At 41.2% G+C, this 25781-nt stretch overlaps 1 protein-coding gene across 1 annotated transcript in view; it reads right to left on the minus strand.

Moving 5' to 3' along the window:
• Positions 1–25781, minus strand: part of DEPTOR (DEP domain containing MTOR interacting protein) — a 74102-nt gene that overhangs the window by 46367 nt on the left and 1954 nt on the right. The window contains exon 3 of the mRNA XM_027645617.1: positions 1371–1549. Coding sequence (XP_027501418.1) covers positions 1371–1549 — 179 coding nt within the window. The remainder of the gene's footprint in view (positions 1–1370; positions 1550–25781) is intronic.

Below are 25781 nucleotides of genomic sequence, written 5' to 3' on the forward strand. Positions count from 1 at the left end.
TAACAGAGTTGTCAGCCTATATACATAGGGTACATTCTGCACCACAGAAGCAGAAACTGGTACCTCCTTCACTTGATACGGGAGCTGAAGCATCCTGCAGAACCTGATTGAACCTCCCTGGATTTGCCTACCCTAGCTCACTTTCTAAACTATTTTATTAGAGTGCAATATGTGAAAATTTTCAAGAAACAGCTGTTCCATGTGTAATATATACACACACATACATATGAAATTCATGTGGAAGCTACAATGTGCAATTGGATCCTGTGGTAGAAAACACTTTGAGGTTGTTAGAGCTTTAAACAAGCATTCAGCAATAAAGCCTCTATTGCTCAATTAAATTAAGTCACTCAGGCATCCACGCAACTCTTCACTGACATTTTCTCAATAGAGGATTAAGTAGTCGGATTTGAATACCCTATAATTACTTTATTCTTTAACTATCTACCATGAGTTCCAGTTTCCATAACTACACAGAATTTTCATTTAATAGCCAAGCAGAAGCTGTAGAAGTGGCAGTCATTCAGTACGTGCATTTCTGACTCTAATTAAGGTATTGTTAATGTACTGCAGATAGCAGCAGCATTGCTGCACATACAATGACCTCTGCATAAAGTCAACATTTGTTTGTTCGCAGTCACTCAGTTTTCTCTTAAAAAAGAAACAAAGGGTACATTTGCCTTTTTGATATGGGTAATACTATAGGCTTGAAATCGAGGCCTTGGGTCTTCGCTTGTGTGCTTCCCAGCCTTTCTGTGCCCCAAAAGGCAACTAAATGCTACCACTGAATTGGAAGTCTCCTTTTCATCAGCATAAATTGTTATTCAAGAAGCTGAAAGAAACAGATCTCAAATAGACAACAAGTTTAGGAGAAAATTAATCAGGGCACAGCCGGACCGCTAACTTCTTGCAGCTGTACCAGCACTAATGTTTGTGCAGCTGGTGTGAGGGACAGGGCCAGGGAACTAATCCACGTGAGAAAAATGATCTTTTTTTTGCTGGCTGATTTTTCAGATGGGTTTTTCAGCTGGAGAGCTGTGCTCTTAGGAGCAGGGAAGTGGGGGCAGCAGGTAGAGGGGGGGGCACAATACAGGCAGGGCTGCTCTGGAGGCAGGGAAGCAGTATCACAGTCTCCAGTATCTTACCCTGCTACCTTGGGTCACTCCACACCTCTTCAGCTTCTCATGTCCTTCAGGGCACAGGGGACCTTGCACATCAGCACAGTCCAAGGGAGGTGCTCTATTTCTGGTAGGGAAAGAATCCTAACTGTCCTATACTCGGTTGAAGAGCAGGAGTGGAATTTCCCTTTGTTTCAAAAACACTCAATAAAATATAGCTTAGAACTTTTTAGCAGCTGATATTGCACTCACCATGGTGGATAATGCTGTGATCCAGTAATTTCTGCACCAGTTTAATGGCTGTCTCTCTGTCAGAGGCCTCTTTGTGGTCAATCAGCCAGTCGATCAGCTCTTTGGCGACGAAGCAGTTCGGGTACGTTTTGAGGTGGTGCCGTCGATCTTTAATGACCTTTTCTTCATGCAGTCGGAGCCTGGGGGTCAAATCACGTTCTGAGTATCATTTGCAAAGAGCCTTTGTAACTAGAAAGACTAGGACAAGAGCAGAGCAGCACCCAAGCCCTGCTCAAAGGATGGGCTTTGAAGGTGTTGGGTAGAATAGGAAGAGACCCAGCCACACCTCCACTACTGGCATCTCACAACCAGGAAACCCACAGCAACCATTTGTTACAACTTTAAACTTCATAATTGAAAAAACTTGTTTTCTGCTCAGTGGAAAAGTTTAAAAACTAAAGAACAGAACAGTATACTAAATCCATTAAAATACTTCCTGTAGGTCAATTAAACTGCCAATAATTTGGAATTAATTTTCCCACATTACCTCTAATACATTCCATGTTACTCCTTTATTTTATAGTATCACTGCTGTAGATTCTTTTTTCTTTTTTATCTCATTCATTTTTTCAGTTGTAGTTTCTCCCTTGGTTGAGTAACTGCATTTTGCCTCCAGCTGCACAACAAGCATAGCATTTATGATTTAAAATTCAGGTGTGAAGCTGTTCCAACACAATGCTATCTGTCACTAAAGAGCTGCGTCCTACTTCAAATCAAGAACTGATTTGTCACTTGGGGACCTGTTGGTAAATGCTCTCTAGCTGCAAAATCTCCCCCATCATCTTGAAAGCAAGTTGGCTGGCTGTTTTTGAGATGTTTGGGTCAGAATGCTAGATCCTGATTAGAGTAATACCTGGTTAATAAAGGTTCTGGGGTTCTGCATCTTTATTTTTAATATTTTTTTTTCTAAAGAAACAAAATAAGCAACATTACCAATAAATTAACGGATAGAGGTTTCTAAAGTTTTGTTTAAGTTTTATGCTTTCTTGTTCCATTTTAATGAATCATATCAGAAAATCTTTTTGTAGTGCCATGCCTATACCCCAGTTTGGAGGAAAGCACAGAAACCACAATGCTTGGGCTCCTGTCACAAACAGAAACATTGCTGTTCATTTCCAAGTGGCCAGGATCCTACCTTGTAAACACTCTCATTGACTTCAAAGGGTCCTGAGTAATGCTACAATAATTGTAGGGGGTACAAGGGTGATAACACAGAAGAGTGTTAACATGAGCCTCAAGAAAATTCCAGCATGAAACAATAATTTCGCTCTAGAATCAAAAAAAGGGAAAATATTTGGCTGAAATCAGTGAAGAAAGTAATATTAGGGCATTAGACAAGGCTTATGTAGGCATCTACCTAAAAATAGTAACAAAGCAATGTTTCTGTTCTGCAGTGTTTAGCTGTGAACAACACTGGAATGGCCAATCTATGATGTTAATTCAAAACCAGCTTTGCAAACATCATTAAAAAATCTAAGAGTTTTACATTAGAAATACTGATAAATCAGTATTCTGTAAACAAATGCTGGTTAATATCTCAGGCATTGTGAAATTCTCTGAGCTAAAATATCTTTGCTTATAGCACATTTTCCAGATGTGCTCTAACAGCTGTTGCCATGCTCAGAAAGAAAAGCCGACACCGTTTTAATTATAGAACATGCAATTATCAGTATGTCTGATGGAGATTCACAATTAAAATACATTCCAGGTTCTGTTAACGTTCATCCAGTCTTATGTCACACAATAATCTGCAAGAACAAAATTATAAAAAGAGTGTATAATACATATGCAGACAGCTCAACCCAGCTTTGTGTAAGTCTAAATGGCTGTGGTTCATCTGATACGAGAGGGAAACCGCCTTCTTTGTCCACATGTTGCACAGGAGTGTAACAGTACTGCTCTGGCATTCCACAAACAAGTCAGCCAAGAGCCCCAGAAATGAGCATCTAGGTCTTCAATTCTGACTTCAGGCTTTCCTGCAGTTGGTGGGCTTATAAATATTTCAATTTCTATGCCACGTCAAAAGACACAAGTTCCCACTACAATCTTTTTACTCATTCAGACCATTCACAGAGTCTCTGTATATGCCTTTTTGCCTATATTCATAAAACTCATAGAAATGTCATAATCTTAATTACTTCCACCCACTAGCTAAAGTGGATCTGAATTTGCTAAGAGGTTATAAAATCATTAAGTCAATGACAGCATGACCACATAAGCCTCAAGAAGCCTGAAAAAACAAATTTATCTACAATGGATGTGGGAACCTTTGCTGCAGTCTATACCAACTGTATCCATACTGAATTATGGCCATGCTAATTTATTTGGAATAAAGAACAGAAGGGGAACAGGTTTTGTCCTTGGTGATGTATGCTGTTCTCTCTGTCAAGGCTCTCTCACCCCTACAAACCTGCTAAAAATCAAACTATATGGAGGAGAAGTAGCTCAGTAAATTGGCATTGTACCCAGTGTAAACTACAAATACAGAAGCCTAAGGTAAAGTTATTGAGCAGATATTGCAGTATACAAATCAAAAGTTTAGGCAGGAATTCAAAAAATGTGTCTGTGTTCATAAGTATTTATCAGGAGATAAATCAAATGGGTCAAAAAGGAATGAAATGCGCCGGTGAATGCAATTATACTGGAGCCAATGCCCACATGAAGTGGGAAATTCTTTATCCCTTGGCATTGGGAAACAGGCTTCTCACTCAAAGTCCTTGATGTTTTTCCCTTTAAGTAACATTAATCACTTTACGTCAGCTAGCCTACATGATGACTGGAAAATACCTAACATCAAACATATTTTTCTCACTACAAAAAGTTTTTCTCAAGAGCTGATTAGGAGAATTAGCTGACTGACAAATCCTGACCAGCTTGAGAGGAGAAGGGGAGGAGAGGGCAAATAACAAGGGTAGATGGGGAGACACTTTGACTCAATAAGCCTTCAAAAAGTTGACCCTCTTTCTACAACTTAATAGCTGAACACCAGAATACGATCTTGTGTACACCAGTACATCATCCATACATAATTCCATGCATTGGTCAAGACTACTTGTCAGATTTTGCACAAGGGGCCACAGTCTGCCCTACCTGGAGAAAAACAATGCGAGATCAAAAGCATTTGAGCAATTGCCTGTGAACTGTAACAGGCATATGCAACCCTTTAGTATTTACAAACTGATATCCATGACTCTTAGTCATGCTTGCAACAAATAAAGACAGGCTGTATTTGCAAACATGCATGCCAGAACAGTTTCCTGGGGGCTTGTCTAAACAGGAGTTGCTCCTAATTAACAACATGTAGGGACTCTCGCTCCAACCAGAAGTGCCTTCCTCCTGTGTAGCATGGAACAGGATAACCTGGAACATGCTGCTTCTGATTTGCAGTAAGTGTGTTCAGCGCTATCTGGAACAATGCTATTTGTTGAGAGGCATTTTCTTTGGTAACTGTCAGAAAAGTCAAGAAAATGGAAAAATCTAAATCTTTGCCTAGAAATGAAGGATCAGGCATTAACTTGGGACAAAACTGCTCTTGCAGCTACATGAAACTTGCATTTTGTTTCCAACCAACAGGGACGTTTTTCTTTCCACCAGGGACATTACACATTTTGAAGTTTCTTGCATCTTTTTCTGGACCAATGGATAAGGACTTAAAAGACAGTGCCTGCACAAGAGTTTAGCTTTACTTTTAAACCCAGAAAAGGCCAGCCTGCTGGATAAAGACAGTAATTGTATCATTAACTGGACCATGGTCCAAATATCTCACCCAGATATTTCCCTTTATTAAGTCTAGTAGTTTGGGCTTGGCTAACAGAGATCTTCCAAAACACTATCCAATCCTGATTTCTGTGCATGAAAAGAACCCTAAAAACCTCCTGCTCTTCCTGGTAATTTTCTGAATAAATTATCTGCCATTTCCTAGTACATCCTATATAGTCCCTACATTTATCCTAGCAAGGCTCAGGAACAATGTGCAGAGAACAGGTTGGTCCCTGACACTCTAAATAGACAAGATGGTACGAAGCCTTTCATATGGAGCTCCACTCATTCACCTTTTTTAACATTCCTGAAACAATCATACACACACACAAAGATGCATATATCATAGAACTGTAGAACAGTTTGGGTTGTGTTTTAGTTGTGGCTTTTAAAGGTCATCTGGTCCAACCCATCTGCAATGAGCAGACACATTTTCCACTATACCGAGTTGCTCAAAGCCCCTGCACCCTAAACTTGAATGTTTCCAGGGATGGGGCATCTACCACCCCTCTGGGCACCTTGTTCCAATATTTCACCACCGTCATCACAAAAAAATTCTTCCTTATATCTAGTCTGAATCTACCATTTTTTAATTTAAACCACTACCCCATACTGTATTGCAAGAGGGCCTACTAAAAAGTAGGTCCACATCTTTCTTCTAAGCCCCCTCTAAGAATTGAAAGGCCACAATAAGGTCTTCCTGGAGCCTTCTCTTCCCCGGGCTGTTTTTCTGTTTTCACAAGCGGTATTCTATCCCTCTAATCATCTTCATGGTCCTTCTCTGGACTGACTCCAACACGTTGATGTCTTTCCTGTGCTGAGGACCCCAGAGCTGGATACAGTACTCCAGGTGGGGTCTCACTAGAGCAGAGGGGCTGGATCCCCTCCCTTGACCTGCTGACCACACTGCTTTTGACGCAGCCCAGAATATGATTGGCTTTCCGGATTGCAATCGCACATTAGAGAGTCACAGAATCACAGCATATGACAAGTTGGAAGGGACCCACAAGGATTATCAAGTCCAACCCTTAGACCATCCCCAAGAGTCACATCACGTCACATCCATCTTTTCATCCACCATCACCCCAAGTCCTTCTCAGCAGGGCTGCTCCTGATTTGTTCATCCCACTGCCTGTATTAATATAGCACGGGTTGCCCTGACCCAGGCATACACGTTGCACTTGGCCTTGTTGAACCTTATTAGGCTCCCATGGACCCACTTCTCAAGCTTATCCAGGTGCCTCTGGATGGCATTCTGTCCCTCAGGTGTGTCATTCACTCCTCTCAGCTTGGTGTCATCTGCAAACTTGCTGAGGGTGCACTTGATACCACTGTCTACGTCACTGACGATGATAATAAATTGTACTGCTCCCAGTATGGACCTCTGAGGGACACCCTCATCACCAGTGTCCATCTGGACATAGAGCCATTGACCACTACCCTCTGGATGTGACCCTCCAACAAACTCCTCATCAGCTGAACAGCCCACTCATCAAACCCATCTCTCTCCAATTTAGAGAGAAGAATGTTGTGGTGGACTCTGTTAAAGGCCCTTAAAAAATCCAGACAAATGACATCTGCAGCCCTTCCCCTGTCCACTGATGTAGTTATTCCATCACAGAAGGCCACCAGGTTGGTCAGTCAAGACTTGCCCTTCGTGAAGCCAAGCAACATATATATGGCTTGGTTTCAAAGTGTGTATAAATATGTGTATGTGCGCATATGTATATATATGATATATAGATATATATGCAAATGACATACAATATTTTCATTATGATATTTTGCAGCATGTAATCATCTATACTATATGTCATATATATATCATCTATATCACAGAACACATCATTTAGAACAATATTATTTTTTTTAATGGAAGGACAAAACACCAGTGAAGAGATCATTTAAAATGGAAATTCTTAGCAGAATTTATTAATTATTGAACAATACACATTGACGTTGTAATTGGTCATGGCACAAAGCATGTCCTGCCTCAGAGTGCTCAACTGCTGCTGCTGAATTCTAGCACGCTCATGGGTTACTGCTGTGTTACACTTTGGTTTCAGAGACTATCCCAGATGGAGCACTGCCAGTCAGCATTCACTGAACTACCACAATTCTATCAAATTTGGTAAACTCTGAACAAAACCATATTAGATCCCTTGAAAATTAACAGTGATATGCAAGAAGGCAAAGTAGTGGAAGTGGTTTCTGCCAGCCTCAAATTCTTTCACAAGTTTCCTGTATTTGGAACTTCTGTAAGAGAAGGATTTACTTATTTCCAAGAAAAACAAGTCACAACATCCTTAGGGAGAAACATATACAGACAGAAAAAGTATCCTGACAAAGATGAGGACAATTCATGGTGGCTAAAGAACATGGGGTTTTCACACCTCTTCTCAAGGGTTATCACAGGTGTGCCACTGGCAGGTAGAATTGCCCCTTTCTGTTGGAAACAGAACAGTTTTGAATCCGCCCAGAGGTCACAAAGTTTGGCTGTTTTCTGAACATAAGCATATGACCTGTCTACAGCACAGCAGACACGCATCTTACAAAAGATGGCATTTTCCAAAGTGTCTCAGTGACTTAGAAGCATAAGTCCCACTGAAATTTAAACCTCACAAGTCAGTTGCAGACCCAATTAATTACAAAATAAATGAGTATAAGGCAGCATTTTTGTATATACACAGACCCAGGAAAATACAGAACCATTTGAAATGTCCTTTATACTAAACTTTTGCCACTGCACTGTCAGCAAAAAAATAAAATAGGTCATGAGGATATGAACTTTTTACACAGAGGCAATCATGAAGGTACTCTGTGAATGTAGTGTGTGTTGCTGGGACAAGCATTTCCAGCTGGGCTTGCCAAGTCTCAGCTGAAGTGTCAGCATTTTACTGCTGAATGTTCCTCTTTCTATTTATGCTTCAGCTCTGCAATCACTTAGTTTTGTTACTTGATATTCACAGGAGCTAGAATACCCTTTAAAACATGGGGTCATACTGGAAATACGATGAAAATATTTCTGTGTCAGTAGCTGTGGCAGACAAGGAATTCTAACATCTCAAATGGGGTTAGAGAGGTTGTCTTCAAAGCAGCTCCTGATACCAGTTCTCAACACTGTGTTTGTCTCCGCTTTTTTGCCTGCAGCCATGTAGTCAATGTGAAGAGATGCCAGAACACAGAGCCAGATAGAAAGACTTCAGGTAAACCATCTCTGGGTGCATGGCAGAGGAAATCCTAAAGCTTTCAAAGAAGTGATGGTTCACCAGTGTCCCCATGGCTTTAAATAAAACACTGTGGCTGCCTCTTTAATGAGGTCTTTTTTTATGCATTCAGAAAGCACTAAGGTCACTAAGCCCACAACCAAGCATGCACAGGGACATCCCCAGTACTCATAACATTTTAGTAATAGTTAGGGATCAAAGCAAACTCTGGGGAACAGACACAGTCATGGCTTACGGTCTGGGATGAAATCAAAATGATGTGTCTTGGAGACACTCTTTCAGTCCATAAATTCAGGCCAGAAATTCAGAGTCACAGGCTCCCTTTCAGTACTCCAGACTGAAAAGGAAATTATATCTGTGTGTTTGTAATAATCTGTCATAAAACTAGAGACCCTTTGTAAAAGCAACGGAAGCTGTGAAGCGGCTGATCCCCCTGCCTGCCAAGACATTTCATTTGCATTTCACTTTTAAGTAAATTGTGTACAAACATGAATAATATACATCTACTTGCCTATGCGCTTGAGCCTTGAGAGCTTCTGGCTTGCTGGAAAGCATAAAACCGTGTTTTACAAAGATGAAAACACAGAATACAGGCAAGTTATTATTTGACCTGCCCCTAGTCATAAGGAAAGTGGAAGTCTGCCTGTCTCGCTTCAGCTGTTTGCTTTCTGGGCTGAAGCTGTCAGAACTCAGCAACTCATAGTTCTCCTTCTCTACAGAGAAGTCAAATATAATTGTGCTTCTCACTCATGTAGGATGAGCTGGGATGCACCACGGGATGCATGTATGCAGGTCTACGTGATACTACTGTGTGGATCCCCAAAAGAACTGATGGACTTTCCACTGAAGAGCAAGCCATCTTTGCTCATATCCATCAACTACATTTTCTCCACATTACTTTTCTGTGTCTCCATTGCAAGGACATTCTCAGGCTTACCAAATCAATAATAATTTTCTCAATGATGTCTTCCCAAATCTAAACTGAAGACTTCTACCATAAACCACTAAAATTTCAAAGTGCAGACCAGAAACCACAGGAGAACTGTTGCTATAGACATCCCTTGACTGGATTAACAGGGTAGCCATAAGCCCAGCACCTCTTGTAGACTTATACGCTAAAATACCTCTCAATAAAAGAATTATTTTATGGATAGCAAACTTAGGAAGGAGCAGTGTAGGTCTCAAGGGAGGCCAGTGAAAATCAAGGAAATTTTTGTCAGGGAATGCAGACCTGTTATCTCAGTAACATGGCTGGAAGAGGAGAACTTTCCTTTGAATGCTAAATGGGCTAAACAGGGCAAATACAGGTCAAAGAGCACAAGCCCTGCTGCTACAGCTATTGCTGCTAGCACTGCCATTCAGGATCTTGGAGAGACAGAGCGGGATCTAGGGAATAGGATGCTGAACTACAGGTCTGCATCACTGGAGTCAAGAAGAGGGGCTGCAGCAAGGACACAAGGGGCTGTGAGTACCAGAAAGCCCGGCTGTGTGAAAGCTCCTCTCTTGGATGCACCTTGTACCCCAAGAAGGTAGGGAAGCCAAAAGAAGCTACAGGCTGAGGTCCCTTATGCAGCAAGGCTGACATCTCTTTTACACTTATCCAGAGAGAAAAGCTGAGTATGACCTTGGTCACCTGCAGTGCGTGCAGCAAGTTTCAGACAGCCTGAGAAACAAGGAGGTCTTTTCACCCACCCATCTCTCAGCACATCTGGGAAGAGCAGACTTGTAATGCCCAGAAAGCACCACAGTACTGAACAGATCTGCAGTGCAAACAGTAAAAGGGGGTGTTATCTGCCAGAGATAACCCAAGAAATCCATGGGAGAAGTGAAATCAGTCAAGTGCCTAATCTCAAGTGCAGTTTGGTATTTCTCCCACCCTGTCAATAAGTGACAAATAGTTTTGCTGGGAGATTATATGGCTTTGGGTAATCTGTGAGCTCAAAGTCCTTCCAGGCATGGCTGCTCTCAACCTGAGAGCCGCATACACGCAGGAGATCTTCTCCCTGATATTTTATGCTTCTCAGAGGAGCACCAACTGTTTGGACTTCTTTCAGCAGTCCTTGGCAACCCTGCTTAAAGCAAAAAAAAAATCTGCCTTCATCATTAATAGTGCTTCATATCCCAACTACTTTTACCAAGTGCTTTCCATAACTACACAAAACTCTTATCCAAATACTGTGCTGTGTAATCATGAACAACATCAAGCACAGAGAACCAGTACCTGACAGGTAATAAAAAGAGTAATAAAATACTTAGTGTTACGTACTATTGTCAACAACCATGATTTTATACTGAGGCTACAACTCAAGGACTTTTTACTCATTTCCCACAAATACGTAGGTTCACCTTAAAATGAATGTAGATGCAATACTATTTCAATACACAGTGGGCTGTATTAAAACCATCAAACTTTGTTTATCTCTTTCCATTCTAAATTAATATCTTCATTTTTTTCTTCTTTAGTATAATTGCATTACTGGAATTTATTTTTATTTTGAAGGAAGCTGTGATAGATTTAAGTGGAAAAGTACTCACTAAAAAAAGGCATTCTGTATTGAATTTCTTTTTAAAAAAAATCTTACAGCATTGTGGCACTGATTCATTTTTTTTACCTCCTACAGCTGGCATTACCACAATATGCAGGATGTTACACTGACAGAAGACATGATGCAAGAAAGTTCTTTTCACTGTCTTCCAGAAGTTGTTGAAATCCAGTGGTTGACCACTAAACTGCAAAATAAAACTGGGATTGATTCAAATTTTTAAACACTTAAAGTAAGTGTTCCATCTGACTGGAATACCTAGAGGTGATTAAATTGTGCATAAATAGAAATGGAGGAACAGGTTAGACTATAAAATGTAAGGCTCTGCACTAACAACAAAATGCTTTGCTGAAAACTGGGAACTCAGAGGCTGAAAGCAACAGAGAGTAAGAAACAGTTGAATATGCTCCAGTGAAACTTGCACTGACTACAGGCTGAAAACAGGCAGAGACCATATAAAAACCAAAGTCAACCTTAGGTTGTATTAACTGAGATGTTTCCAGAAATGATGTGAAGTCCAGTTGCTCATGTCATTGTATATGATACTACAGAACATCATCTAAATATTGTGTTTTGTTTATGCCATGTCATTCCAGAACAATGAGCTCAAATAGATGCAATGATGTAGGACTACTCTAGTATGAGAAATAATGAGCCAGTCTCATGACCAGAGAGAAAAAGATACTGGCTTGGGAGTCTGGCCTTATCTAGACAGAAAATGAGAGGAAGAGAATTGCTGTTGATAATCTTTCAGATGAGCTGAAAGAAGAGAGCAAGAAAAGATATTTAAGAGATGCTGAGAGAATGTAAGAATTAGACAAAGTTTTGAAGAAAAATTTTCTAATTGTTACTTACGACAAGAACTCAAATGACTTTCAGAGGACTGTAATAAATATACTGAAGGATTAAGTGTTATAATATTCTGCAGAAGACCTTCCAGTCTAATGTTTTATAATTACATGATTTACACTGCTATCTGCAAACAACCTTGGGAATACTACAGAAAGAAAGAGTATCAGAGGCTGGCCTTTGAAAGCACCATACCAAGACTCACAGCCTTTCTAAAGTCCTGGTTCATGTTGGCTGCAAAAAACAAAAGTTCAAATGCTGCCTATATTAAAACATTTGCTGTTTATATTAAAGCTTTTATTAAAAGTACATATGCAGATATACATTCTTTGTCTGTTTGCCAAAGCTCAGGAGCTGTAGGTATAACGAGAGATGTCCACATTTCTGAGCATGCTTCCTTGCTTTTGCCACGGGATGTTCCTTGGTTTTCATTTTTTCTGTGCACACATGCAACAGTCCTTATGTGGCTGACTGGAAGGACAGGGATTAACTGGCCAGTCACTATCATACAGTCGACACCAAACTAGGGGCATGTTTTCCTCCAACATATGAAGGAAATCCTACAACCCTTGAGACATACAACTGTGTCAAGACATGGCTGGGGATGTACTGTGAGGAAACCCCATCAGCTGGGTAGCAGCATGCAGAGAGGCCAAGGGTCTGCTCTGTTTCCTCGCTAAATCAAAGTGTAGAAGCCAGGAGGAACGGCAATGGCAGAGGATCCCTCTGTCAGCTCCACAGCCCACTCTGCATTTCACCCTTGGCTGAAGTCTCTACGTGTCTGCACTCAGCTGTCTTTCCTGCCTTCACGTGCAACATCCACTCATCCTGTTGAGATCCAGATCACCAGGTTCACAGGAACCTCCAGCCTCTAATCTGAGATCTTGTGAAGCTACCACAAAGAACCTGTCTACCTAGTCATAGTCACCTTGGTCTTTTTAGCCTGGAATTTGTCTAATTTTATAGAGTAGCATATGATTTTATTTTATTTATTGAAATAATATAGGGTATGGAATTATTAAAATGAAAAAATCAAAATAGGATAGAAGCCTAAATAGAATGATGTTACAGGCTTTTGGAGTTTCCTTAAGTTGCCTTGTTTGCTTAAGAAAAACACTGAGAGTAAAATATAAGCCAGTATGACCTTCACAGTCAGCTGGAGGCAACAAATCAGTGTAATACTAATTAACATTCTGCTCATTTATACTTGTTCTTCTTAAAGAGAATCCTGTAATATCCAATAAGGTTTCACTGCAAATGCCAAACAAAAAAGAAGAAATAAATCACCATCTAGAGATAAAAAAAAGAAAATTGTCTTGGAAATCTATTAATTGCCCCAGACTACACTGAATGAGTTCCAAATGCATCTATGCAAATGGTAACAACGATTTTACTCAACAATTTTGCAACATAACACTACTGTATTCATTTTTTAAACACAGAAAGGATTGCTTTCTGACACAAACATTTTAACAACAAAACCCCACCCTATCTGCTTTAAATCTCTTTCTTTATCTAGGTCATACAAACACGTAACATGAAGAATTATGGCATATGAATTTAAGGGGATTATGTAATGGCATGAAGTTGCTCACTGCCTAAATTCTGGTAGGCTAATGAAGAACTTTATCATTAAGGAAAATGTATTAATAAAAATCCTGGTTAAATACTAATTCTATTTCAAAGATTTTCCTTTTGCAAAAATATAGCCTGAGGATGGTTTTGTTTGATTAGCTCAGCATTTTTCCGCACCTCATATATGACATGAACAGATACACAGCTGTGGCATAACCACTCTTTATGAATAGTTCCTTCTGTCAGGATGCTATCAAGGATCTTGTCTTGTTTGATTAGGCCTTGTCAAACGCTCACAAGTAGATAACTTTGAAAAGATAAATATTACAGAAGCAATCTTCCTCTGCTCTTAAGATTAAATGGAAATTTTCCTTTAAAATAATAAATAAATACACAAGGACCCCAAAGAAATTCTGTTGCTCTACTGAACATCTTGCTCCCATTGCTGGGCATATGTTTGCCATTTCTCTTTCTAGGCAAAATTTTCTCTCCAACATGCAGAAAGGTCAGTGAACAGGTATTTATGTACTCTGACAATAAAGTCAAACTGTGACTTCTTACTGCTTTAATAACTCAGAACATGCACCCTGACCCTTATTCACCAAGTAATGGCATCAGCTTTATGTACACATCAGCCTAAGTAGAATGCTGCTGGATTTAGATTACAACAATATGGTTATGTTTACAACATACTCCAAACTTTGTCTTGGGCCTCAACTTGAATCCAAAACATATGTTGCACAGGAAGTTAGAGACAGGCTTTAGATGGGTAACAGGACAAGAGGACCTGAGTGGTTCAGACTCAGATATTCACCTGTCATCAGTATAAATGGCCCAACACTGTGTGGTAATCTGATTCATTTACTCAAGACAAGCCCTGACATCACCTGTCCTCAAGAAAGGCAAGATCTGTGGGAGCTTGGCTATGGTTGCTCTTCAAATGGTTTCAACAAGCACAGGTGGGCAGGCAGACCACAAGCGCTTCTTGTTGGAGCTGCCCAGACACATGGATACCAGAGCACGTGCCAAGGTTTAGTCCATTATTCACCCTGACTTTCAGAGCACAGTACAGGGCTAATTAGGTCTTAATTCGAATGTAGCCAAAATGAGCTTTATGAATGTTGAACTATAGAATCATAGAATCACAGAAATGTTTATCTTGGAAAATACTTTCAAGATCATTGAGTCCAATCCTTAACCTAGCACTGCCAAGTCCATTATTAAACCATGTCCCCAAGTGCCACATCTACACATCTTTTAAATACCTCCAACAGAAGCGACTTTATCACTTCCTTGGGTAGCCCATTCCAATGCTTGACAACACTTTCCATGAAGAAATTTTTCCCAATATCCAATCTAAACCTCCTCTGGTGCAACTTGAGGCCATTTCCTCTTGCCCTATCACTTGTTACTTGAAAGAAGAGACTGACATTCACCTGGCTACAACCTCCTTTCAGGTAGTTGTATACAGTGATAAGGTCTCCTCTGAGCCTCCCCTTCTCCAGGATAAACAACCCCAGCTCCCTCAGTCACTCCTTATAGGATTGTGCTCCAGACCCTTTACCAGCTTCACTGCCCTTCTCTGGACATGCTCCAGCACCTCAATGTGCTTCTGGTAGTGAGGGGCCCAAAACTGGACACAGAATTTGAGATGCGGCCTCACCAGCACTGAGTACAGGGGGACAACCATTTCCCTACTCCTGCTGTTTCTGATACAAGCCAGAATGCCCCCATAGCCTTCTTGGCACTCTGCTGGCTCATGTTCAGCTGGCTGTAAACCAGCACCCTCAAGTCCTCCAATGGGCAGTTTTCCAGCCACTCATTTCCAAGCCTGTAGCACTGCATGGGGTTGTTGTGACCAGAATGCAGGACCTGGCACTTGGGCCTCGTTGTACCTCATAAAATTGGCCTCAGCCCATTGATCCAGCCTGATCAAATTGCTCTTCAGGGCCCTCCTATCCCCTGGCAGATCAACACTTCTGCCCGACTTGGTATCATTTGCAAACTAAGGTTGCCCTCTATCCCCTTATCCAGATTGTCCATAGAGATTAGAAGATTTCAGTCCATATGTAAGTAAGCTGTGCATATATGAACTGCTGAAACTGCAAAAGGTTTGTGGTCACTAAACACATGAAACCACTGATCAAGAAAGGCCAACACCTTTCTGTGCCTTTTCCTACAGGTTTGTCACTCTCTGAGGTGAAATACTGATATTTTACATAAAGACATGTGCTGTCTACAGTTTTTAGCCTGCAAGCAAAATTTCACAATTTCCAGTCCACGGGAACTTGTCTTTAGCCAGTATGTGTTAAAATAAGGTTTTCAATCCATGTTTATTGTGCTTCTCTTGAATAGTTTATGCAACCTTTTTTCTTCCTCCTTTGGCCCAATAATGTGTTTCCCAAGAGTATTGTTGTTACTGGCCTCATGCAAACTCAGATGTTCCATATTCATCAGTAAAGAAAGCAATACAGAGTACAAACATATTTCATGTGAAATCATGTAGGATATGCTGTTTCAGCTGGCGTTGATTTACAGATTCAACCACAAAAAAAGTCACATGAAGTTCTTAATACATTATATTGGAGCAGCTCTAGCCCCTCTGTAACCAAACAAAGTGAATGAAAGCAATTATCTTCCAACCACCCATATTTGATTCCTTACAGTAGGACCAAAGTACAGCACTTGGAAAAACCACCACTTTATAGATAACTTAAATGACTGGATTTTCCCCCATTATGAAATATTTTTAAAGGATCTAGGCCTTGCAACATTGCGATAAAGCACATTGTTTTGTGTGTGCTGATAGAAATGTTATTATTTTTAACAAGGTGGGATAATGGTTGGGTACATGCTTGATTTAATTACGTCTTTGATTGCATCTGTAAAGGCAAGGGAATATATCTCATTACATTCCAAATGGATTACAGGATGAGACATGCCACTCCAAGGGAGGAAAGTGTTAACATTTCAAACACTTTCTTCTCCCTCAGCACATGACTGAAAGCCCTCTTTCAGCAAACAAAGTTGGAGCTGCAGGACCATGCACAGGAACCTGCGCACACAAATGAACTCTGAAAGTGGTCCGTTTGTGCACAGTGTGAGAGGATCTGAGAGGGCTCAATCCATCTTTAGCAACACTGGGCAGGCAGTGAGAACAGAGGAGCAGGTGGCTGTCCCTGAGATTACTGTTCTTCATGTAATGCCAACACTACACAGCCAGCAGGATTTCTGGCATTGTGACCTATTGGCCTTCCAGCACGTATTACTCTGTACAGTGTCTCCAATCTTTTCTCTATTCTCATCCTTCAGGGACTGATATAAACCCATCATGTCCTAACTATTTGTACTTTGGTTTCTGTCCCCCAAGTTCTTAAGAAATTAATCTACAGATAACCTTATAGCAATCTTGGTGGTCGGAAGAGTTGTGATGTTGGCATCTCATGAATCTCACATGATTTGGGGTGAAATCTTGGCCTAACTCAAGACAGTGAGGTCAAGGGAGTCAGGTTGTCACCTTCAAATCTTCCTAAAAATCTCAGTTGAAATAGAGATATTTCAAAAGTTCTTAGACATTCATTTGGGAATGGATACATTTCTCATCCTTAAATTTGCTCGAAAAGCTGGACAATGTAAGAGCAAGCAGTGGTACAAACTAACTTATCTGATTTTGCACTGAAGTAGTTAAAAGGCATTCTTAGAAGCCCTGCCACCAATTCCACTGACCAGACAATAATACCTGGTTATCAGCCAGTAACAAAAAGTTGTTAATATTAGCCACCATAGCTTAAAGAAGACATCACACTCTGCCTTCATGAAATATGCAACTGGAAGGGACCTCTAGAGGTCATCTGGTCCAACCTATACTGAAAGCATATCCAGTTAGTACAAGTTGCTCAGGGTCATGTCCAGGCAAGATTTTAATACTTCGGAGCTTCTCTGGGCCCCCAGTCTGATTTTTTACTTACCCTTATGGTGAATAATTCTTTCCAAATATCTAATTAGAAAGACCCTTGCAAACTTTGACTATTGCCTCTTGTACCATCCCTGTGCACCTCAGAAAAGAGTCTCTCCCCTTTTGCCTACATCTTCTCATTTTAGTAGTTGCAACCAGCAGTATCCAAGCCTTTTCTTCTCTAAGCTGAGCAGACTCAGCCCTCAGCAGTTCCTTGTACATCACTTGATCCAGCCAAACCCTACCCTGACAGCCAGCCTTCCTTGGTACTTGCTTCTTGTATGAAGACACCTTTTTCCTATCTATTTTAGAAAGTTGCGTAATTTTGCATAAATTACAGATAAAGAAAGAAATATTATTAAAATAAGCATCTAATAAGTTTTGCTTTATTTTTTCTGTTTGGTGGGCTTTTAAGAACCCCCTTTCATTGCCTCATCTAACTAGACATACATAGTATGATACCAATGGCTCCTATTCTTCTCATCACAGAGATATACTTATTAATCTCATTTAACCTCATCTATTTCTGCCATTTCCCAAAAGACCTGAAAGGTTTGAGTTTGTCCAAATGCTATAAGTTTTGAAAATACTTTAATTGTCCAAGACAAGTCTTTAGGCTTCTAGACCCAAATCACTCTCAAAATGGTATTTGTACGATCTCTTTTGGGATTTGTACATGATAATGCTACTTTGAGCTTCTTCCCATCACAATCTCCCTCTGTCTGCACTGACCAAGCAGCAATTTAGCAGTTTAAGCTACGAATTACTCTTTCTACATTTTAGAAAAAATAAATTAATTTCAGCTAGAGGAAAGTTAATTTCAGCTAGAGGAAAGTTAATTACATCCTGAGCATCAGGAAACAATTAATAGCTTTCTATTATATCACCCTGATTTCTATACTATACAAACAATTATATGCTACTGCAGAAAAGGATGTATGATTATCAAGACAAGGATCTTTTCTGAAAAAAATGAAAGGAAATTTTTCTACCACTGACAATCAGCACTACAAATAATGCTTAGCTAATATCTTTTCAGAATTCATTTCCATTTTTTGCAATGCTAACTCTGAGTGATGTGTCGGCTGCGTGTTGTCAGATTCTCCTTCCGAAGAGGATAACTGTAAACAAATGTTGGAATCTTATTCCTCAGATAAGCACTCACAAATTCAGGTTCCTGTGAATATTTAGTAATACTCACCGGATTTAAATTAAAAATCATTGTTTTTACTAACCATATTGTAATCATGCCTTGCATTTGGTTCGCCTCTTGAATCAGAGCTGACACTGGCTTGCGAAAACACAAAGGAACACACAGGCTTGCTTTAAGAAGCCCCAATGCTTTGAAGACATGGGCCACAGTGTGAAGAGCAATGGATATGACACATAAAAACTTCTTTCAGCTGCCAATAAACTCATTTGGCCTGATATGCAAGAGAGTGGTGCAGACACAGAGCCAGCAGATTGTACAACAGCTCAGCTGAACACTAATGGAAACACTAGGAAAACACCCATTTTGGCAACAGCACTTAGTGTGAGAAGCAAGGGAACAAACCTACACAAACCTTCACAATGCCAGGTCAAAGGCTACCATGCTAAATGGCCTCTGTGTTACCGGGGGTGGGACAACCTTCTGAAACCAGGCACAGAACATAAGGCTTGTAAAGGATAAATATGATAGTGGTGTTTATCAGCAGAAGAACCTTGGTCTCCACAGATTCCTCACACAATGCCCCTTCCAGGACAGCTAAACCTCTCCCCAAGAACAAGTTCTGTTCCATGCTCTCCTTCCCTATTATTTTCCACCTCAAGGCTTCTTCTATGCTGTCCTTCACAAACATCATCTTGGAGAGATAGTTGCCACAGCTCTTGATCAGAATAAGAGTCCATCTCCCTGATTCCTTCTACTGCCTCCTCCTCTTCTGCCACATCAAATGCAGTATTACTATACTTCACTTTCAAGCTCCCATCTTTGCTATCACCATCTCTTAGGTATGTTGGCTTTTGTTCTGATCAACCATTTAGTTACAATTTTGTAATTTGGTTTTTTATCTTCAAGTGAGCATCTCTGTGCTTGCTGCCTTAACACAGGAGGCACCTTCAACCAAACAGCCACAGAGCTGTCTGGATGGAGTCACCCAAATCTCACCCAGCATTGCTATGATCTCTACCAAACACCTGACATGTAAACAAGGGTCAGGTAGGGAAAGAATGGATGAAAGGGGTGAGAAGGGGCTCCTGGACTGGCAGAGCTGTACTTTAATATCAGAAATTGATTCCCTGAGAAGTCAATCTCACTGTGGGGTCCTCCAGTAAAAGGAGGGGTCTGTGGAGCTCCCCACCCCCTGACCCCAGGCCAGCTGACCTTACCCGTTACACTGTCATTGGTGCTGTTTTGACATGACAATACCCTGTCTGAGCTCCCCAGACTGCTCATCGTGAGCTCAGATGCTCACCAGCCAAGCAGCAGGATCCCCAGTCCAAAGGAATTGGGCTGCCCTTTTCTGCAGCAGCAGCCAGACAGATCAGCTCAACATCGCTGTAAAACCCACAGCATGACCTATCCCCGAGGCAAGTCAAAAAAACTCTCATCTCCCTGCAAACTCCTGTGACACAGCTGCAGTAGCTCAGGTACTCACCTACACAATTGCAAGGAAATGGGCAATTACAGCCTTGCTATGTGAAAACCCACTTCTATATTTGCTCTGAATTAGCAAGCCCAACCAGGAACACTTTACAATTATTCCGAACTTCACCTTTGGGATCTGAATGCATTTACTGGATTGAGGCACTGCTAAGACACAAACTATAAAGACTATAAAAGGCTGATAATTAGGTCGGGGTTGAATTCTGAAGTAGTGCTGTCACATTGGTAGCACTGGGATATGCTGGTCATATAAATTACATAGTAAAAATTTCAAAACATATGAAATGTCAGTATTTGTACCTCCATTCATGTACAATACCATGATAAGAGTGCAGAAGTAAAGGTAAAAGCCTTGAAAAAGAAAAAGCCTTGGCAAATTGCAAACTTAGTTTCTGTTCCTGTCCGGTAACAATATGTGCATTGGGCATCTAAACTCAACATGATTTTTATAGTCTGACTTCTACTGGAGTCTGAAATTTTTAAATGGGAATCCAGCAAATTAAGCCCTGGAGGGATTGCCAAGCAAATCCAGCAGTGGGTTTGCTGCCACTATTCCCCTCTCTCTGTCCTTGACATGTGTTTCTGCTGGCTCCTTCACCCAGTGCTGGCACTGGTCTGACTTCATGCTGAACCTGTTTAGAAAGTTAAATTTTTCTTATTTGGCTTCAGCTGCTTCAGTTCCCTGAACTTCTGATCCCAGATGAACACCAGTGCGAAGTGCAAGGGAAGAGATAAGAGCGGGGCAGAGGTAGCCTGCGGTTGGATCCGCTCTATCAGTAAACCACAGCCTTAAACTGTACGTGCTTCAGTGACATGGGGGAAGCCAGCACCCACTTCTCCCCCTGTACTTCTTCAGAAAAAGCTTTTATGCGGTCATGTGGTTTGTAAAACTGACCCAACTGAAATACCGGCCTTCCAAAAGCCCTGCTGATCACTCCCCCAGTGCAGGTCACCATATAGTGATGGGTCCAGAGGTGCTTAAGCCAGTCCAATGAGGGGAAGGACAGGGGTGGGAACCAGGAGGCAGAAACACCTATTTAATTCCAGTGGTTTATACATTAAAATTACTTAAAATATATGGTTTATATGTCCTGATCTTGCTTAAGGAAAAAAACCAACCCATGATTAACACATGAAGTGCATCCTTACCTCAACAAATGTCAGTGGTTCTGCTGACACTTGAAGCTTTGTAGTTTCTGCCTTTATTAACACTTAGAGCCTCAACACAGTTCTTCAAGGACCAGCTACATGAACCAAACCTGATTAGCTCTTGCTTCTTCCCCAACCTTTCATCCCCTTTGCCAGCTCTTCATCAGTTTAACATCTTCCCACATAAGTATATTTTGGAGAGATGACTGGCCTTGAACATATAAAAAAGGTATCTTTGAGTTAGCAAAAGGACTCACACAGGTCTGCTCTGCCAGGATGACAGAGGCAAGAGAGTAAACGGAACCACAATACAAGAGTTATGAAAACAAAAAGCAGAAACTCAGGAGGATCTGGAGCCTCAGGATGGAATGTCTCTTTCTGAGAGCACACCCTAAGCCCAGAGCTACCACCAAACCTGCACTCAGTGCCTGGGAACCTAGTGACAGGATGAAGAAGCCTATATCAAGAACTTAGATGGACTGCAGATAGGTTAATATTTGCTGCTGTGACATCATCTTTTATTTTTTTAAGTTCTACATCACAGAAAGCACTGAAATTCTGTGAGTTTTACACTTCAAAATGTACTGGAGCCTACAGATACAAGAAATACCTCAATTAAAATGAGATATACTGATTCCTCCCTAGTCTTTGTCCATCTATCCAATAGTGAAAGCTGTTTGACCTTCCTCCTGGCTTCAGTCTGTTCTCTCACTTTACCAATGTGACTTCGGAGGGAGAAAAGTGCAGATCCTTTCCTGGACACAGTATCCAGAGCTCCCTACCCATCCTGGTACACAAAGTATCCTTTCTGCATCTCCACACTTGGGAGTTATTTTGCTCTGTGCTTTCCGGATGCCACTCTTGGGCTCAGTGTCTGACCTCCCAAACCAGAAATCCCAATCCTAAGAGTCCCACTTTGGTGGCTTCACACAGATCATCCGTCACCGTCCAGAACCCATCAGTGCTGTAAGAAACCACTACCAACTTCAGCCAAGATTCATGTTGCAAGGGCTTCATTCTTCTTCAGAGCATACAATGGCTCCCTGTTGGGACCTGATAAATAGCTCAGATTCCAAGGCACTATTGCTACACAAATAGTAAATAATAATGGCAAGTGATAGGAGGACTTCTCTGTCATGGTGCCAGCCTAAAGCCACTACTCCCATAGAAGCAGGGATCATGAAGTAAATGCAAACTTAGACTGATTTTGGCATATTCATTCTGCCGTCCCTGCATGACCATCAACATGGAAACAAGTTTCCTTCACTTCTTCATAGGCAGTTAATCTAACGTAAAATGAGTAAAAAATATTCTTGCACGTGCTACACACAGCAGCTTGCCTTGCACTGCATCTTCATTTCTAGAAATGTTGAATAGCCACAATTTTACTGGAAAACATGAGAAACTGAGATTCCTGGATCAGGAATCATGTATATACATGGGACTTGTCATTAGAATTAGTACAAACGGGCAAGATTGAAACACATGAGAGGATGCATCAAGTATCAAAGATTCTAAAAAAAAAAATAACAAATTTCAGAAATACATGATTTTTATAGAATTATAATAATTTATACTAATTAAAATATATAATTGAAAGTGTTGTGATAGGGTAGAGTTAGTGGGAAACCTTGATTTCAGAGCATTTCATTTGGAAGTTTTACTAACCTTCACTTTGAAAACTTTTCTTTCAGTGTATCACTCTGATGGAACCTCATAGAGAAGATTGCCAATTTTTTGGTTACTTGAGTTTGGAAAACAAATTGATGAAAATTAAATTATTTGAACAGAGGATCCTGGAGCACTCTATTCCATAGAAATCTGATTATACAGTTTCCTATGTTCTACCCACCCTGAAGAAGTCAGCAGACAAGGGCTTTCTCAAGTGAGACAACTGAAAACTACTTTTTTCAGGGCTAGTTTTGAACCCGATCAGTATCTCTTGGCTAAGGGAAATGGAATTACTGGTGAAGAACTAAGGAGGTTGCAAGAAAAAGATGCATGGGGTACAAAAACATATCATCCCCTTAGGTGCAAGTACAATATTGGGTTGGTTCAGGCAGATTACAAAATCTCATCCTAATGAATTCTGTCTCTTCAAATGTCATAAACTATTTAACAGACGTGTGAATTGGGAAAGGTGTTGCTTCTTGTGAAAGCTGGCGATAAAGAGTCTGCAGAGACATTAAGTGTCATTCAAGTTACACATACTATAGAACTGCACTGTATTTACAATGGCAATTTCTGATTAAAAAAAAAAAAAAAAAAAAAGGAAAAAAAAAGTGTCATTCTTTCAATAATGCTGCTTGGTCAACTGAAGGCTGAAGACCCCTGAATGACCAGGCACATTTTCTGCAAGAAATGTATCTCTGGGGAGATATACAAGATTTTGGTGACAAGCTGGCATTGAGAAACAATTAGCAGACAAGGAAGATTTCAGACACCCCTAACTTGTAAGACAGGCAGCCAGCATGTATATCAAAACATGCCCACTGAAACTGCTTTTGGTTGCCAGAGGGCAAGATCAGCTCTAATCAAGTTAATACTCAAACCCAGCGAGAGATAATGCTTTAATCCTTCTGCCAAACAGTGCTGAAACGGGCACAACCTGTTGCCTTCAATGAGGAGGGAAATGAGCTTGGAATTGCTCTGCTTCTGATAAAATTCTTATCAACTTCAGTAGTGTCGTTTTATGTTCTCGTTATTACGCTTCTAACAGTGACTATCCAAAGCACTAAGGATGTGACACCTTTCTTCAGGCACTCCCAGCAAGGCCAAAGAAGCCCAGGGACATTCATTTCCCAGGGTTGTACCAGGCAGGGATTTGCAGGCAGGGATGTAGCAGGATGGAGGCTTCAAAGGGCTCTCCCTGTTCCAAGGAAGCTGAAAGCCCCATGATCCTCTCAAGCACTGCTTGCAGTTTCTTCAGGGGACAGTTCCATACTCATTACTTCCATCTCTTCCTCAAAAGAGAGTGCACCACTGAGCAGCTACAGGGTCTCTGAATCTGCAGCAGAACAGAGGAAGAGCTGGGTTTTTGGATGGTTGGAGCTCTTAGGCAGCCAGAGCCCCTGCAGTTTGTCCTTGCAGGGTCATCAGTGCCTGCAAAGCCCACAGCCTGATCATGCCCACCCCAGCTCTCGCCTTCTCTTCCTACTTTCTCCATGGCAGCAGAAACTGCCAAAGGATCTGTTCTGATATGTACCACTGAAAATTCAAAGGCTTCCCGGGACTCAAACTTCAGAAGTCCTCACTTTAAAAAAAATGTTTCTGTTAACCAAAGGTAGAGTTATACATTTACTCAGACAGCTGCTGTGTATAGAGGCAAAGGACACTATTGGATGTAAAAATATACCACCCATGGACCAGTATTTACATCATAGCCTATGCCAGCATAGGTGCCAGCTTCCTGGGTGCCAGCTGACATAGCACACCTCTGGGCAGAGCTCCCGAGCTCCAAAGGTGAAACACACATCACAAGAAACCAAGGGACAGGAACAAGGAGAAGGAAAAAACCTCTTTGGCCTCTTCCTTTCCTTCCCCTAACCAGTGTGCACTTGCCTAGGGAGGGGAAAGAGACACAGGGCTTCCATCCCCACCACTGGCATTGCCAGTGTGCAAAGCCAGGCTTGCCAAGGTGCGTCTCAAACAGCTTTAGCCCTCAGTACATCAAGTCCTTGCCAGAGAGGGACAGATGTGCAAGAGGCCACAGGAACGAGAGCTATGAGGCAACGCATGAGGCTGGGGCGAGACCGGCAGTAGGAACTTTGTAAGGAATTTAAATTAAGCAGCTCTGGCAAGTATTTAGATACACATGCTGTTTGGTCTAGTACAAGTGTGCTTTAAATACCTACATTTGGTTGGGTTTGTGTAACACCATGCTCACAGTTTCACCTTACACTTTTACTCCGAAGTTATGTATTCATCTTGCAGTATGCAACACTTGATAACATGCACTTTCACCCAAATACACACATAAGCACCTGTCTGTCTGCATCACTCCCGCTGGGGGCTAATCTTGCAGTTGTAAGCATCACTAAGAATAGAGTACAGTATGTTTCCTTGAGTGCATGTGTGTGCTGGTTTTCTATCATCTGTTTGCCTGCCCAGAGGCTGCTGATATAGCTTGTCTTTGATCCTGAAAACCTACCACATTTTCATTATACACTTATCTAGGACAGGAAAAGGAAAACTTCTTAGTGGGGTTGGCTAAAACTTGTCTACTGGTCAGTTTTCTATCACTTATTTTGTGGCTTTTATTGTCTAGAGAACTGAAGAAAACTAACTCTTTGCATAGAGTGTCCCAACAGAGAAACAGAACAAAGTTAATAAAAAATTGGGGGAAGATAAGACAGTTTTTACAATACAGTTCCAGCTCACTCAACAAGTCACTGATACGCAAATGGGAGATTTTGCCTCTTCTCCACTACCTCCTGTTCTTGGTCCTGGCTTCACATTCCCACCACCTATCTTCTGGGGGTTCTGGAAGTCAGCAGATCAGAAAACTAACCTACCCACCTGATCACCACATTGGATCTGTTTTCAAGAAGTGCAAAAAGTACATGAGCAGGCACAAGGGAAGAGATGGGGCTACACTACTGGGGAGTAGGAAAAGGAGTGGATCCTCCCGTTCAGCAGTAGCCAGACATTATGCACACTGACTTGATC

This window comes from Corapipo altera, unplaced genomic scaffold (genome assembly GCF_003945725.1).
Source record: "Corapipo altera isolate COAL_440 unplaced genomic scaffold, ASM394572v1 51, whole genome shotgun sequence".
Classification (NCBI taxonomy): domain Eukaryota; kingdom Metazoa; phylum Chordata; class Aves; order Passeriformes; family Pipridae; genus Corapipo; species Corapipo altera.